Below are 13906 nucleotides of genomic sequence, written 5' to 3' on the forward strand. Positions count from 1 at the left end.
CAGCCAAGAGAAAACACAAACTAAAATTCATAATAAAACCTGACAGCTTTACCTCTTAATGCTGTATTAATCCAAATCCTTCTCAGTTTTAATCCTTTCGGCTGAGTTTATTCCTTATTTCTTTTCAAAGAGAGATACTAAAAACTCGATGCAGCAGCAAAGCAGCCTTTGAAAGACTTCATTTCAGTAGCCAGCCAGAAGCCATTTACAAATTAGGCAATTTTTCAAATGTTTCCAATACTCCTAATAAGAGGAATGAAGCTGAGTTCATTTGAGTGATAAGGTCTGAGATGATATTGATTAAAATATCCAAACTAATCAACAGCTGTATCCAGTCTTCCCTAACATAGCTAATGCACTCTATCTCGACACAGTTAAGTTCATCCTTATTAATAACTGTGGTAGCAACTGTCACTCTTTATTAGCCCCTGACTATCAAGCCAGTGAATACTGCTTTCTCATCCAAATGTACTAATGTCGTGTTTTACTGGTCCTTCTTAGGGAGGAGGGCGTCCTCTCCTCCTGCCTGCCCTCCCTTGTGGTTCGTGTGCGATGATGGGGAGTGTATCGAGGAGAGCAAAGTGTGTGACTTCACCCCGCATTGTTCCTCTGGAGAGGATGAAGCCAGCTGCCGTAAGGATTTTATTTCTGAGTTCACACATGAAAACAAACTAAATCGCACTGGTATGCTCGACTGAGCGACAGGCAGCATGAATTCCTGTTCATCCACTTTGAACCATATTATTACCTTAGTTAAATATGATTTATATTTTTTTAATTATCTGATACCACATTCACATTTTAAGCTTCATATTTGTGGCGAATGAGTTTGTTTTTGTTTTTGCATGATACATTTCTTATTAAGTGAAAAAAAACACAAACATTATAAATATTTTAGTTCAGATCACATTTACAGTACTGTGCAAATGTCTTTAGTCACTCATTTCTTTATATTTTGCTTCCAAGAAACCAGACTTTCTCTTGAGCAACAGCTCTTCAGGCTTTCTGAAGGTCTCAGAGTTTTTCTCACTCTTATTCGTTTGTAGTCAAGTTCTTATACTTGAACATTTTCTGGGGAGTTTTAAAAAACTTGTTAAGCCACTTAACACAGACCTATGAATTATTCAGTTTTTCAATTTTTCATTAACAAAGGCACCTAACTCATAGGAGGAACTAGTATTGTGTCTGCACATAACAGACTACTTAGCAAAGAACCAATTTTAAACTGCTTTTTTGGTCACTTTGCTATTAGCATTCTGTTGCAAAAACAGATAATTTGTTCCCGTTACAAAAAATTCCAAAGATAACACAGTTTGAAAAGGATTTTTTAAAAAAAGGATTTTTGCAACTTTTTGTGTTTCCCAACAAACTATTAGCTGAAAAATCTGTGCAGCATGTCCTAAAATTTTTGAGAAAACTGGACAAGTGAATGACAAAAGAAGAAGCTACAGCAGCAACAATCCAGAAATAGTTTTAGTGGAAAGTTGGCTATGAAGAAGCAACTCTTAAGGTAGCAAAATAAGGAAAAACACATGTGTATGTCAATTTTTTTCGGTTCAAATCATCACAGTGAGTGTCAACAACAGGGTGGATTTATGAAAGAAGAAAACTGCCCTCAGATTTGGATACAACATGCAGTAGCACACGGGAAGCATTTGATCGACAGCGGCTGAAATTTTCATCGTAACAATGATCCCTGATCCACTTAGCAATGCAGTCAAAGCATACCTGGACAGAAAACACACAATAGCACACCATTAATCATGGATTGACCTCCCCAGACCGCAACATTATTAAAGCAGTGTGAGATCATCTTGACAGAGAAGAGAATAAAAAAGCAGCTGTGTGTTTGCACATGTCACCACCAACAGCCGACAGCAGACCTACAGTAGAAACTGGATGCCAGAGTCAATACAAGAAAACAGACGGAGAAAACAGATTGGAAATGGTTCATAAGAAATACAAAGAGAACCTGGCAACTGAGTGGGGAAACAGCAGGGATATATGGGAAGACTTATTGGTGGCAGGTGGTTCACAAAACAGGTGGAGGGAAAAAAAGGAGGAGAAGTAAAACTGAAATTCATCAGAACTTCTTGTTTTAAATTGTGGCCTCCAGTTTTCTTATTGTAAGTTTAATCTTTGGGAAATCATCCTGTTTAATGTAGAAGCTTTTTTAAAAAACAAAGTTAAATCCATTCAAATGATTAATCTACGTATTAAAAATCTCTGCAGTAAAACTTGGGATAAAGTTTGTATTATTGACCTTTTACTCATAATTTGACAAAGCATGCTCATTTCAAGGCCCAGTAGAATCACTAGAACACTACAGTCTGATAAATCTTCTGGGAAACATCATGGGATGTGGCTGAAAATCATCTGTTAATGTTAATTTCACATCCAAGCCTCACCTTTATGTAACTTTGTTCTTTATGTCAATATATTTAGCCTCTGAGTGTGACTTTAAGAGTGATTCTTGTGGCTGGTACGAGCTTACCCTCGGCGATGGCTTTGACTGGGTCAGGGGCTCGTCGATGGAGGTACCTCCAGACTACTATGGTCGCCCACCACCACTGGACCACTCCACGAACAGCACTGAAGGTAAGGGAAACAAACACACCACAAATCTGCTGTAGCAATGCCACCATGTGAGACATGAAGCCAGTGAGAAGGAGAATGGAAATGTGGTAAGCCGATAACGTGATTTCACTGGATTCTAGCCAGAAAAAAAAAAATTATCCACTGATTAAATTGAGGTTTTGTGGAAGAAAATTCCCACACTGTCTTTTGTGAGATAAGCACTTCATGGAGAAACGCTTTCTCAGCCGTCTGAATAATAGAAAGGAAATCGACATATGCTTATACCCATTATGCATATTAACATTATTTACAGAAATCAACAAGACTCTGCAGAGGTCTATTCGAAGTTTATGTGGCACAACATGCAACTGTATTTTTATGCCTCGTCGCATCTTCTTCCCTGAAGAGAATTAAGTCTATAGGGATGGATTTTAAAAGCAGTCTTCTTGAAGTCGGACTCCACGCAGGCACCATCTGTTGTTGTTCTCACGTAGGCTGTGTGAAGATACTGTGAAAAAAACGGCTCTGTAAGGTGGCTGTGCAGACTCTAAACTGAAGCTTTGTGAAATAATGACACACATCCTGGTGGGAGCATCTGTTTGAGGATGTAGATGACTGTGACCGCTCAAAGACTTATCTCGGGTGTGACAATGTGCAGGTATGTGGTGTGTTCAAAGTGTGATTATTTGGCAGTGGGACACCTTATATGAGCCAAGAAAACATTTCAACTTCATCACACCGCCGCTTCAAACTGTACAGCATTAGACAGCATGGTTTCAGCCTATTCAAGCTGTTTGTGCCTTTCGAGACTTTTTAAACATGAGAACCACCAACGCTTTGCTCTGCAAAGATAAACACTGCATCTCTTATTCCAGTCTTCTATACTCTAAATATTTGTAATGTATTAGTAAGAAAGGAATCTGATTTATATTAGACTATGCAAAAGATGGACACCATTACATCAGCTATTAGTTATGAAAGTCCTGTTTATCAAGTCTCAAAGTGAGTCTTTTGGCCTTTATGTTGATGTTTGTCATGGTTTTATTGGTTTCTTCCATATTTTGAAACCTTGTGTCCTCACATTTTGCTGTTTCTCATGGAAAATCACCATAATTTGCATTACTTCAAACTTTAATATGAATAACTAACTCATGCATCCATCCGTACATACAATTTCAGCCCATCTGTATCCACAACCTGGCAAGCCATACCTAATAATCCAGTTAAAGATGTGTGTTTGAAACCAATGCTATGAAGTGCTTTTTTCATATTTTAATTTACTTAGAGAAGCATGGTAAATAACTTTTCTGTTATAATTTGTCATTAAAAATTGGAAACTTTTAGCTGCTCCCTCATTTCCCAATGGATCACCACAGCAGATGGATCCATGTGTTTGATTTAGCACAGATTTTACACCAGAAGTCTTTCCTGACACAACACTCCCATTAATCAGACCAGGCATCACAGGAGCTTGTGATCTCTTCTCTTAAATAGGTAAAGAAAGATTTGTTGAGGGAATTTTACAGAAGTTTGTAGAAATGTTTAATTGATTTCATGAAGGAAAAAATTAGAAGTCACTTGGAAACGATCAAAAGAAAATGTAAAAAATGGGATGGCTGTAGCTCAGGTAGAGCAGGTCATCTACCAATCTGAAGGTTGGTGGTTTAATCCCCGGCTGCTTCAGTCTGCATGCAAACTATCCTTTTGTAAGATACTAATCCCAAATTGAACGAGTGAGTGTGAGTGTGAGAGTAGAAAGAATTTGCTTGTATGAATTGAATAGTTGTGAATGTTTGAATGAGGTAAGTTTTATAAAGTGCTTTGAGTGCTCAGATAGAGTAGAAAGCTCTATATAAGAACCATTCCATTTACCAAACTAATCATTACAACACTTCGCAAAATGACGAGGACATTATCTGTTCAAATACTCAAAGGTCAGCTTCACTGTTCTGCAGCAGTTATTTTTAATCACCAAGGAGAGACTGTGACCATATTTCACAGTTGGTCTGGTCCAGAGTAAGTGACACTAATCTTTGACGTCCCACTTATTAAATATCTTCAAGCTCTTAATTACAGCTAAGATTGTTTTAAGTTGTTGACTGAAGCATATAAAACAGCACTGCTGTATTATTATAGCCACTATGTGTTTTTTTTTGTTGCATCTCTGGTAAGAAAGAAAAGATAGAACCTGAACTAGAATCAAGTTAAAAAACTTTTCTATTCTGTGCCTACTTCCAGTTGAAAACATGGACTTCTTTTTTTAAGCTGTATTGTTATTATTATTATTATTATTATTGTGCTGTTTGCAGAACGGCATGATTTTATGATTTGTGTGAACGCTGCTGCACTGACCATTTCTATATTTGGCTCCTGGCTGTTGGCCAGCAAGCCAACCTGTGTGATCCACAACATCTTGCTCTGTGCTGAAATTTTAAAAGAAGAATATATGTAATCTCTTTTACACTAGACATTGTATTTCACAGACATCCCAAAGGAAACACAGATAAAATAGACCCGTAAGGGAGCAAAAACAACAACAACAACGTGGGAAGATGTTTAACTAAAAGAACTTCCATAAGAGTTTCTGGTCAGTGACTCACTGACTGTCTGGTGAAGCAAGTTGTTTACAGAACTTTAAAAAAAGTAGATGCTGAATAGTAATTGTCATTTCTCCTTGCAGGTCACTTCATGTTTATATTCAAGAACAGCAGCAGTCTGTATCCAAATGCTGCTCTCCAAGGACCGCGATTCCAGCAATCGGCTGCTGCCTGCACCATGACCTTCTGGTTAGAGTCACACTACTTTAAAGCCAGCACATCACAACCAGTCTTCATTTCTTTGTCAATCCCACAAAGTAGTTTGACAAGATTCATTGCTATAAAAACAGAATTGTTACATCTATAGAGTCACGCTTTTCCACTTGCTGTCTCTCTGCTTTCTACTACTTGTTTGATCTCGTTCTTACCTCCACTCATCATTTTACCTGTCTCAGTTTTGCACTCTAAGCATATCTCATCTTTCACAATCACACACAATAAGAAGTATCTGAATCTGTCCTGTTCTGACAGTTTTATGGCCCCTGAAGGTTTATGTCTAATAACAGTTTATAGTTTTCCCCTGGGTGATTGGAGAAGTTCTCCAGGCAGAAAGCAGGAGCTTTATAAATGGTCATTTTTTTCCTTCAGTGTCCTCAGGTATTATGTCCATTAAGTATTTTCACTACAGTATGTGGATTAAGGCAAAGGTTTCAGGTATAGCACGAGGGAATGCATCCATTCAAAATTAACATTTTGTCTTCCATCACTGTCTTATTCCCCTCAGGCATTATAATTCAGGCATTTCTGTGGGAGCTGCTGACATGTCACTTCGAATCGAAGGAGTTGAAAACCACACTGTCATATGGAGAACATTGTACGACCAAGGACCCCACTGGAACCAGGTCACCGTACAGCTGGGACGCATCACCCAGCCTTTCCAGATCTCCCTGGCTAAAATCAGCCTCGGCGTGTTCGATGGAGTCACCGCTCTAGACGATATCGCTTTCAAGAACTGCTCTCTGCCTCCGGCAGTGGATGAGTGCCCGCCCCACACACATTTCCACTGCGTGCACACCAAGGCATGTGTGGAGCATCTGCAGCTCTGTGACCTTGTGGATGACTGTGGGGATGGATCAGATGAGGCAGGATGTTGTGAGTGTCTTTGATGTTTGTTCTGGATCAAAAGTAAAAGTACTCGTCATAGTGTTGCGTCAGTGTCTACAGAGCATTCCCCTGTCTTAGCTTGTTGAGATGAAGCTACTTCATTTAATTTCACTTGCAACAGACTTGCAACAGTCTTGGTTTATAAATGCAGAAATAATAAACAAGTTTAATCTGAGGCATTCAGCTCATAAAAATATCTGTTTCTCCTTCCAAGTGGACTATATTCTTTGGTGGAGGAAGTGTTCAGATATTTTACATAAAGCTGCTCATCTCTAATTTCACACATTAAAATCTGTTTGCAGGTCCTGGGTAGCGTTACTGCAGATATGAAAAAAGTTTTTAAAAGTTGCATAAAGCATTTTGAAGCTCCTTACTTCTGCTTAACGCTACATTAGCTGCTGCTGCTGTGTTAAAGCAGTAGATCTGAAATGGCACTGTCTGTGGCGAAGTTAAACTATGGGTAAAACGTAGTCATGCATTCTCAAGTTCTACTTGTAGACTGTATATGAAAATATTTATTATTTTCATGTGTGGCCAGTAGACTCTGCTGCACTGATTCTGGCACTTTTTTGTGTGTTTATCAATGTCAGTCTGGAAAATTCAAGTTTTCTTAAGGGTAGATAAATACAATTAAATGGACAAAGACAAGATGTTGATTGCTTTTTATTGCTTTATATTGTTGTAGTTTTGTCTGTAGTGAATTTCTCTCTGTCATGTGTCACAGCTCCAGAGCTGCAGTGTGACTTTGAACATGGGCTGTGTAACTGGAAACAAGAACAGACTGGAGAAGATGTTTTTGACTGGACCATCTACCAAGGCCCGACTCCATCCTTTAACACAGGCCCTTCGAAGGACCACACTTTGGGCACCGTCTATGGCCACTACCTCTACATTGAGGCGTCTCCCCCTCGGGAGTTCAAAGACACGGCGGTGTTGCTCAGTCCAGTCTTCAAACCCACCCACCACGATGGCAAGCCGTACAACCACTGTGCTTTCCGCTTCTATTACCACATGTTTGGAAAATATGTGTTCTACCTGGCGGTGTACTTGAGGACCACTGCTACAGGCCGTGGCCAGATGCTGTGGGTGAAATATGGACATCAAGGAGACCTCTGGCACAGGAAGACTCTTTACCTCAGCAGTGCTCAGCCTTTCCAGGTTAGCTAATGGTAGCATTTACATAGACATCATTATAAAGCAGTGTGGCATTTTCAGTGAGGTATTTATTGTTTCACGTTTGTGGGAGTTTTCTTGGATGTTTTAACCTTTAAGCATCATTTTAAGAGTATAATTGGTAAAACATGCGATGTGCTCAATTTAATCTGTGACTGTTGTTTTAAAAAACTGACTTTCAGACAGTACACTCAATACATGGCAAAATGAAAATACGGAAATAAGAAGAAAATATCTCAAAGTTCTGCTTACACAGTGGTTAAGATATAACTCTTAGGTAAACCCTGTGATGTTACAGTCTTGGCATCCCACTGTGAGTCATTTGCTTTTGGCTCCTTTGTGTAATCAAAGTAGATATGCACACATAAGCTCTAGGTAAAAACAGTTCCCTTTGCAGACAACGCTGAGACATTAGTGAAGCAAAGCGTCTGCATGGAGTGCACTCCACTATTGCGTGATCAAGATCCATTTAATAGCTTCACTGCTTAACATCGATCCCTCAAGATGGATGTTCTGTTGTCATTACTCATGAGTGAGTATAACTTGACAGGCAGTTAAAGACTTTTGCTCTGCTATGGCAATGAAAACACGAACTCTGTGTGTCAAGTCAATTGACTGCAGAAAGGGCAAAAGTGGGAGAAAAACAGACACTGATGAATTAAATTCAAATTCAGAGTGATCCATTTGCTCCCAGTGCAGGCAAAGTGCCATGAAATGACAAACTCTAAAAACCGGGCATCTGAATAGTCGGTTGTGTCAAATTCATCCTTTTACATTTCCATTAAGAGTTAATGTGGTCAATGTAAGAACAAAAAGACATACATTGTTGCATTTCCTGCTTAAATCATCCAAATGTGATAATATGAAAACTTAAACTATTAAGGTGCCTTATTCTGCACGTATGTAGTATCTTATAGAGGCAAAATTATCTGTAAAAACATTTCTGTACTTTTCACGTTCAAGTTTTTTTTCTTTTTAAAACCTGATAAGAATCTTTGTATTCGAGTATGTATGTTTGTATGATACCTTTTTTGCAGTCACAAGCATGCAAGTGACTGCTGAAACAACATCTCTGAGAAAATTGTTTAAAAAAGGGGAAACACACATATAACCTGGATAACTGAATGCTTTGTATAAGAAAAATTCAAGTCAATAATTAAATGACGAAATATGCGTCTAATTTATTGGCATTTCGGCAGTTTTAGATAAAGGAGGCTTTTGCCAAGTATTGATAATTGTTAATTTGCATTATTGAGCCACTAATATATCAAATCAAGTTGTCCGTTGTAGGTACCAAGTTACGTTAGCAGAAGGTGAACTAGCTCCCCCGTGACAATCAAGCCTTAAGCTACATCTCAAACATTCTGTTTTTAGGGACTGTCGGGAATATGTAATCTTATGTTTGCTTTGAACTTAATTAACTAAATGTGTATTCCCTGACCAGTTGGTGAGTGGTTGCAGGAGGTTGCTCTGTATTGCAACAAAAACCTCCATGTAAACTTGCTTTGGTTGCTAACAGATTGCTGCTGCCACTCAAAAACTTGAGAATTAGTGCCTTACTGTTAAGCAACAGTAAGGCACTAAGCAAGAGCTTAGAAAGAAAAGCCTCTAGCCTTCTTTAAGTTTCTTGAAGACGTTTCAACCTGTGATCCAAGAAGCTTCTTCAGTTCTAAGAGCAATTGGTAGAGAGTCCCAGATTTTTAAGCCATATTGGGAGTGTCCCTAACAGGGTCGTGGACCAACTATTAATCCTCTGCCTAATCACACAAGTCAAGGTGTGAAAACGGTTGTGGGTAACGATCAGCCAAGGTTTCAGGTGAGCCCATTGTGAGACCTTGCCCCACTCATGTGACTAACCCTAAGTCACATGATAGGCTTGTATGATTAGGCAGAGGATCAATTGCGAGGTGGTTTCTGGTGCACCACCATGTACCTATTTGTGACCAGTTTCACCTTGTCAACTAGTCCCTAGGCCTCTGTGCCTGAGGCCTTACAGAACGAACACACAAAGCTAATGTTAGCAAATTTTAGCATGTTGCTCAGACTGAAGGTGATATGATTAAACATTAAAAAAAATTTTTTTCAATGTTTCCCACGTAAAACTTATGTGTAATCTGTCTGTGTGCAATCTTTTCTGCGGTGGCCCTGAAAGGCCAAACGGACTGCAACTTAAGAAAACACCAGCAATAAGAAAAATGCTGCAAAAGCACACAAAACACAATGGAAATAGGAAAAACGACAACGGAAATAGGAAAAATTCAAAACAGAAATAGGAGAAACGCAAACCGAAATAGGAAAAAACACAAGGGAAGTGTTTCTGGGGAGACAATAACCCGACGCACCAGTTGCATGATTCATATAATACGGATGATGAATTTTTAGGCTAATAGTTAGGCTAACACCATCGGCGTAACTTTTTGCTGAACATTGGGGGGAATTTATTTATTTTCTCTTGACCCCCCCCGGTCAAGAGAAAATAAATAAATCTGGATAAATTCCCAGATGATTAAACATGCAACTATTTTGTTGGCAATACCTGAAATTAGTAAAGAAAATCAACAGCCTATTTATGCAAGATAATTCATAATTTTATTAGGGGGGTTATATTGGTTTGGTCTGATTATTGGGGGGGGGGGGGGGGGGGGGGGGCTCATAATCCCCCTAACCCCCCTGGACATTACGCCCCTGGCTAACACACTTACCTCTCATCTTTTCGTTCCTCACAGATCCGATAGATCTTACCCTTCTTTTAAGTGTCTCCTAGCGCAATTCTTAGCATATTTTGGTTCCTGCAACTGGTTGTCGGGTTATTGTCTCGCCAGAGACACTTCCCTTGTGTTTTTTCCTATTTCGGTTTTTGTTTTTCCTATTTCCGTTGTCATTTTTCCTATTTCCGTTGTGTTTTGTGTGCTTTTGCAGCGTTTTTCTTATTGCTGGTGTTTTCTTAAGTTGCAGTCCGTTTGGCCTCTCAGGGCCACCGTACTTCTCTCTAACAGAGAATTTTTAAATAGACCATCATATAGCTATGTAATTGGGTTTACTTCAGTAGATATTAGCAAGGTAACAGAGACTGTTGTGACTGAACCAAAAAGGTTATATGAACATTTTCAAAATAACCAAAAGTGTCCCAGCAGATGTACTTAATACCAAAATCCTGAGCTCACTTTTTATTGGTTCCTAAATTAATACACCAGCAGCTACAGCTGTTACTGCTAAAAGCTTTGGACGGACTTTATACGCTAACTCGTCGACTGAATATGCCGTGTGTTTATTTCCCAGATTTTGATTCAAGGTACAGTTGGAGATGATCTTACTGGAGACATTGCTATTGATGACCTTTCCTTCCTCAACTGTGAGCCTTATGAAGGTAAATGATTACAACACAAAACTGTACAGTGAAATTCTGTTTCCAGTGTTCGTTATTTTCTACTGTCTCTTGCTCTAGGAGAGCTCCCCGCACTGAATAATACAACTCCAGCAGTGACGACTCCAGCCCCCACAGTTCAACCCAATATGTGCCATTATGGAGAGTTTCCTTGTGGGACATATGGGGAGTGCATTCCCTTCAGTAAAGTGTGCGACTTTAGATATGATTGCTCTGATGGATCAGACGAAATAAGCTGTGGTAAAACATTTAAAAGGCTTTAACTATTGCATTATCAGTCTTCTTAAATGTTTTTGAGACATTTTTTATTTTTATGTTCCCTCTTTTCCAGTGAAGGAAAGCTGTGATTTTGAAGGAGGTGACACTTGTGGGTGGAAGATTGTCAAACCCTCTTTCATACTAAATCACTCGTTTCGCTGGTCATGTGACCAAGGGGAGAGCAATCATTTTGGAGAGGAGTACCACCGTCCTACTAATGACCACACCCTGTAAGCACCTACCTAAGAGTTTTTGGAATTTTTTCAGTATTATTGTTCATTTTGAAACTTTTATAATACCTTTCAGCATTGATACTTCCTTCCAAAACATGCAAGCTGCCCATACCATGTGCACTTAGGCACCTCCATACCATCAGAGATGCTGGCTTTTGAACTGAACACTGATAGCATGTTGGAAGAGCTTCCTTCTCCGCAGCATCCGGGATTACCAACAAGATTGTCTAATCTGGATATAGAATACTTTCCCACTGTGAGACAGTCCATTTCAAATGAGTCTTGGCCCACAGGACACGACGGCGCTTCTGGAGCATGTTCAAATATGGCTTTCTTTTTGCAGCTTTAGTTCGCTTCTTAACCGTCAGTGGTTTCTGGAAGTGTTCCTGGGCCCATTTAGTAATGTCAGTGACACAATCATGCCGATGAGTGTTGCAGTCTTGTCTGAGGGACGGAACACCATCCAATAAAGGTCTTCAGCCTTGTCCCTTACACACAGAGACATTTCCAGTTTCTCTGAATCTTTTGATGATGTTATGCACTGTAGACGATGACAGTTGCAAAGGCTCTGCAATTTGACGTTTAGGAACATTGTTTTTGAAGTCATCTTCTTACACACTCTTTCACAGATTGGAGAGCCTCTGCCCATCTTTACTTCTACCAATTAAATTAATTAATTGCTAGATGTTCTCCCAGCGGAGTGTTTTTGAACTTTCTTACTTCTTCAGCAATTTATTCCCTCTGGGAAAATGTAACGATCTACAAAAAATACAGACAGCTGCCAGTGGTACCCCTCAGCCTCCTGGCAGATACAGCTATAGTATCAATTGAAAAATCCTACATGACTTCCTTCTCGAGTTATCGCATTCACCAGATTCTCGTCCTCGAGATTTTTAGTAGAAACCCCAACAGTATCAATTTGAAAGTCCTACATCGCCTCTTTCTTGCATTCCTATTTGTAAGGGTGTTCACCTTTCCCGCCTGCCTGGCAGGGTAATAACAATATCCCATCAGCCATTTAGGCCTGAAGGGTAAAAATCATAAACGAATATTTCCCAAAAGAAATGCCAAGAAATCACAAATGGGTTGTTTCCTTTAAGACAAATGTTTTACTGAAAAAAAGTGTGTATTATACTACACTACATAAAAATACAGCTGCCAGTTCCAATGCAGAGCCCTTTATCAGTATATCCAAGGCACTCAGGCTAAAGACATTACTAAAGCTGATTTAACTCCTCATTTCCGTCTCAGATCCGCAGCTGAATTTGAGATCTTATTCTGTATTCCTGATATTCCTCTGATAGCAACAGCTCCAAGGGGTGGTATATGTATGCAGACAGTTCAAATGGTGGATACGGTCAGACCACTGACCTCCAGACTCCTGTCATCTCCTCCACTGGGCCGCAGTGCACCCTGGTCTTCTGGTACCACATGAGGGGCTTCACCGTGGGAACACTGAAGGTAAAGAGAGCAGACAGATAATTTCTGTGTATGGGGTCTCATCAGAATTGAGTTACGGAAATATGTTGCTTTTCTGATGTCTGCAGGTGCTGCTGAAGCAAACAAACATCACTCATGAGGTTTGGACTGAGACTAGTAACCAAGGCAACAAATGGAAACGAGGAGAAGTGTTTTTGGGGTTATTGAGTAATGTCCAGGTGTGTTACATAATTTTTCCCTAAGAAAACTAGTGAGATATCGAAATCAGTTTAATGCAATGAAATGGTTCATATCAACTTTTATATAAAAATAATATAAAATAGTCATTTTTAAACAATTTAGACATTTTATACAGTGGTATTTTTATAATGATATACATTAAAAGTATAAAATGACAGAACAACAGCAGCAAAAGTGAAAGGAAAGGTTTACAAGATAGTATTTACTCCTGCTATGATGTGTGGATTGGAGAGAGTCAGGGGCGATTCTAGGATCAGAGCTTTGGGGGTGCTGAGCACCCAGAGCTGCTCAGCCAGGCAAGATAAACTTTACTCGTCACAATGAGACTTCTTCCCTGGCTCTGTCAGTCCCTGCATCCTTAAATGTCTCCAGTTGTCCTGGGTTCCCTCTGGCTGTCTCCTTGGTGCATTTAAACCCCTGTTCCTCCCTGTCCTCATCGTCTGTTGTCTTCATCTCCATTATCAGTCATCATAATTTTACCATCTCTATGCAAGTCTGCAAATTTCTTTATTAAATCATAAGATTCTTAAATTCATGAAGTCTCTCTATGCCTGGGTCCTCGTCACAAAACATGACATCATTGTTTTGTACATTTTAACACAACTTAATCCCCACATTTGTGAAAGAAAAGCAAAACACTTTTTTTTAAAAAGTCTGTAACAAAACCATCAAATCTGATCAAGGTTATTTAAATGATGTAAAAGATGAATGGATTGGAATTTGGAAAACAAACAAACAACATATCCTAACCTTAATTAGTTTACTGGGGGAAAATGATGAATGGTGATTGATTGATTGATTGATTGAATCTTTATTTTGAACATGTTAAAAAAGTACAACAACGTAGAATTAATCATTGATCATAGTAAGTAAGAAGTAAACTGAGTGCATTTTTTGGA

The 13906-nt window shown here is 39.2% G+C and overlaps 1 protein-coding gene across 1 annotated transcript in view; it reads left to right on the forward strand.

The window, feature by feature from the left end:
- The window catches only part of malrd1 (MAM and LDL receptor class A domain containing 1), a 70181-nt gene that overhangs the window by 13764 nt on the left and 42511 nt on the right, over positions 1-13906 (forward strand). The window contains 10 exon segments of the mRNA XM_085171855.1: positions 502-633; positions 2446-2598; positions 5258-5363; positions 5899-6266; positions 7003-7436; positions 10731-10818; positions 10897-11076; positions 11168-11324; positions 12632-12788; positions 12875-12985. Coding sequence (XP_085027981.1) covers positions 502-633; positions 2446-2598; positions 5258-5363; positions 5899-6266; positions 7003-7436; positions 10731-10818; positions 10897-11076; positions 11168-11324; positions 12632-12788; positions 12875-12985 — 1886 coding nt within the window.

Source organism: Neolamprologus multifasciatus, chromosome 9 (genome assembly GCF_963576455.1).
Source record: "Neolamprologus multifasciatus chromosome 9, fNeoMul1.2, whole genome shotgun sequence".
Lineage (NCBI taxonomy): Eukaryota > Metazoa > Chordata > Actinopteri > Cichliformes > Cichlidae > Neolamprologus > Neolamprologus multifasciatus.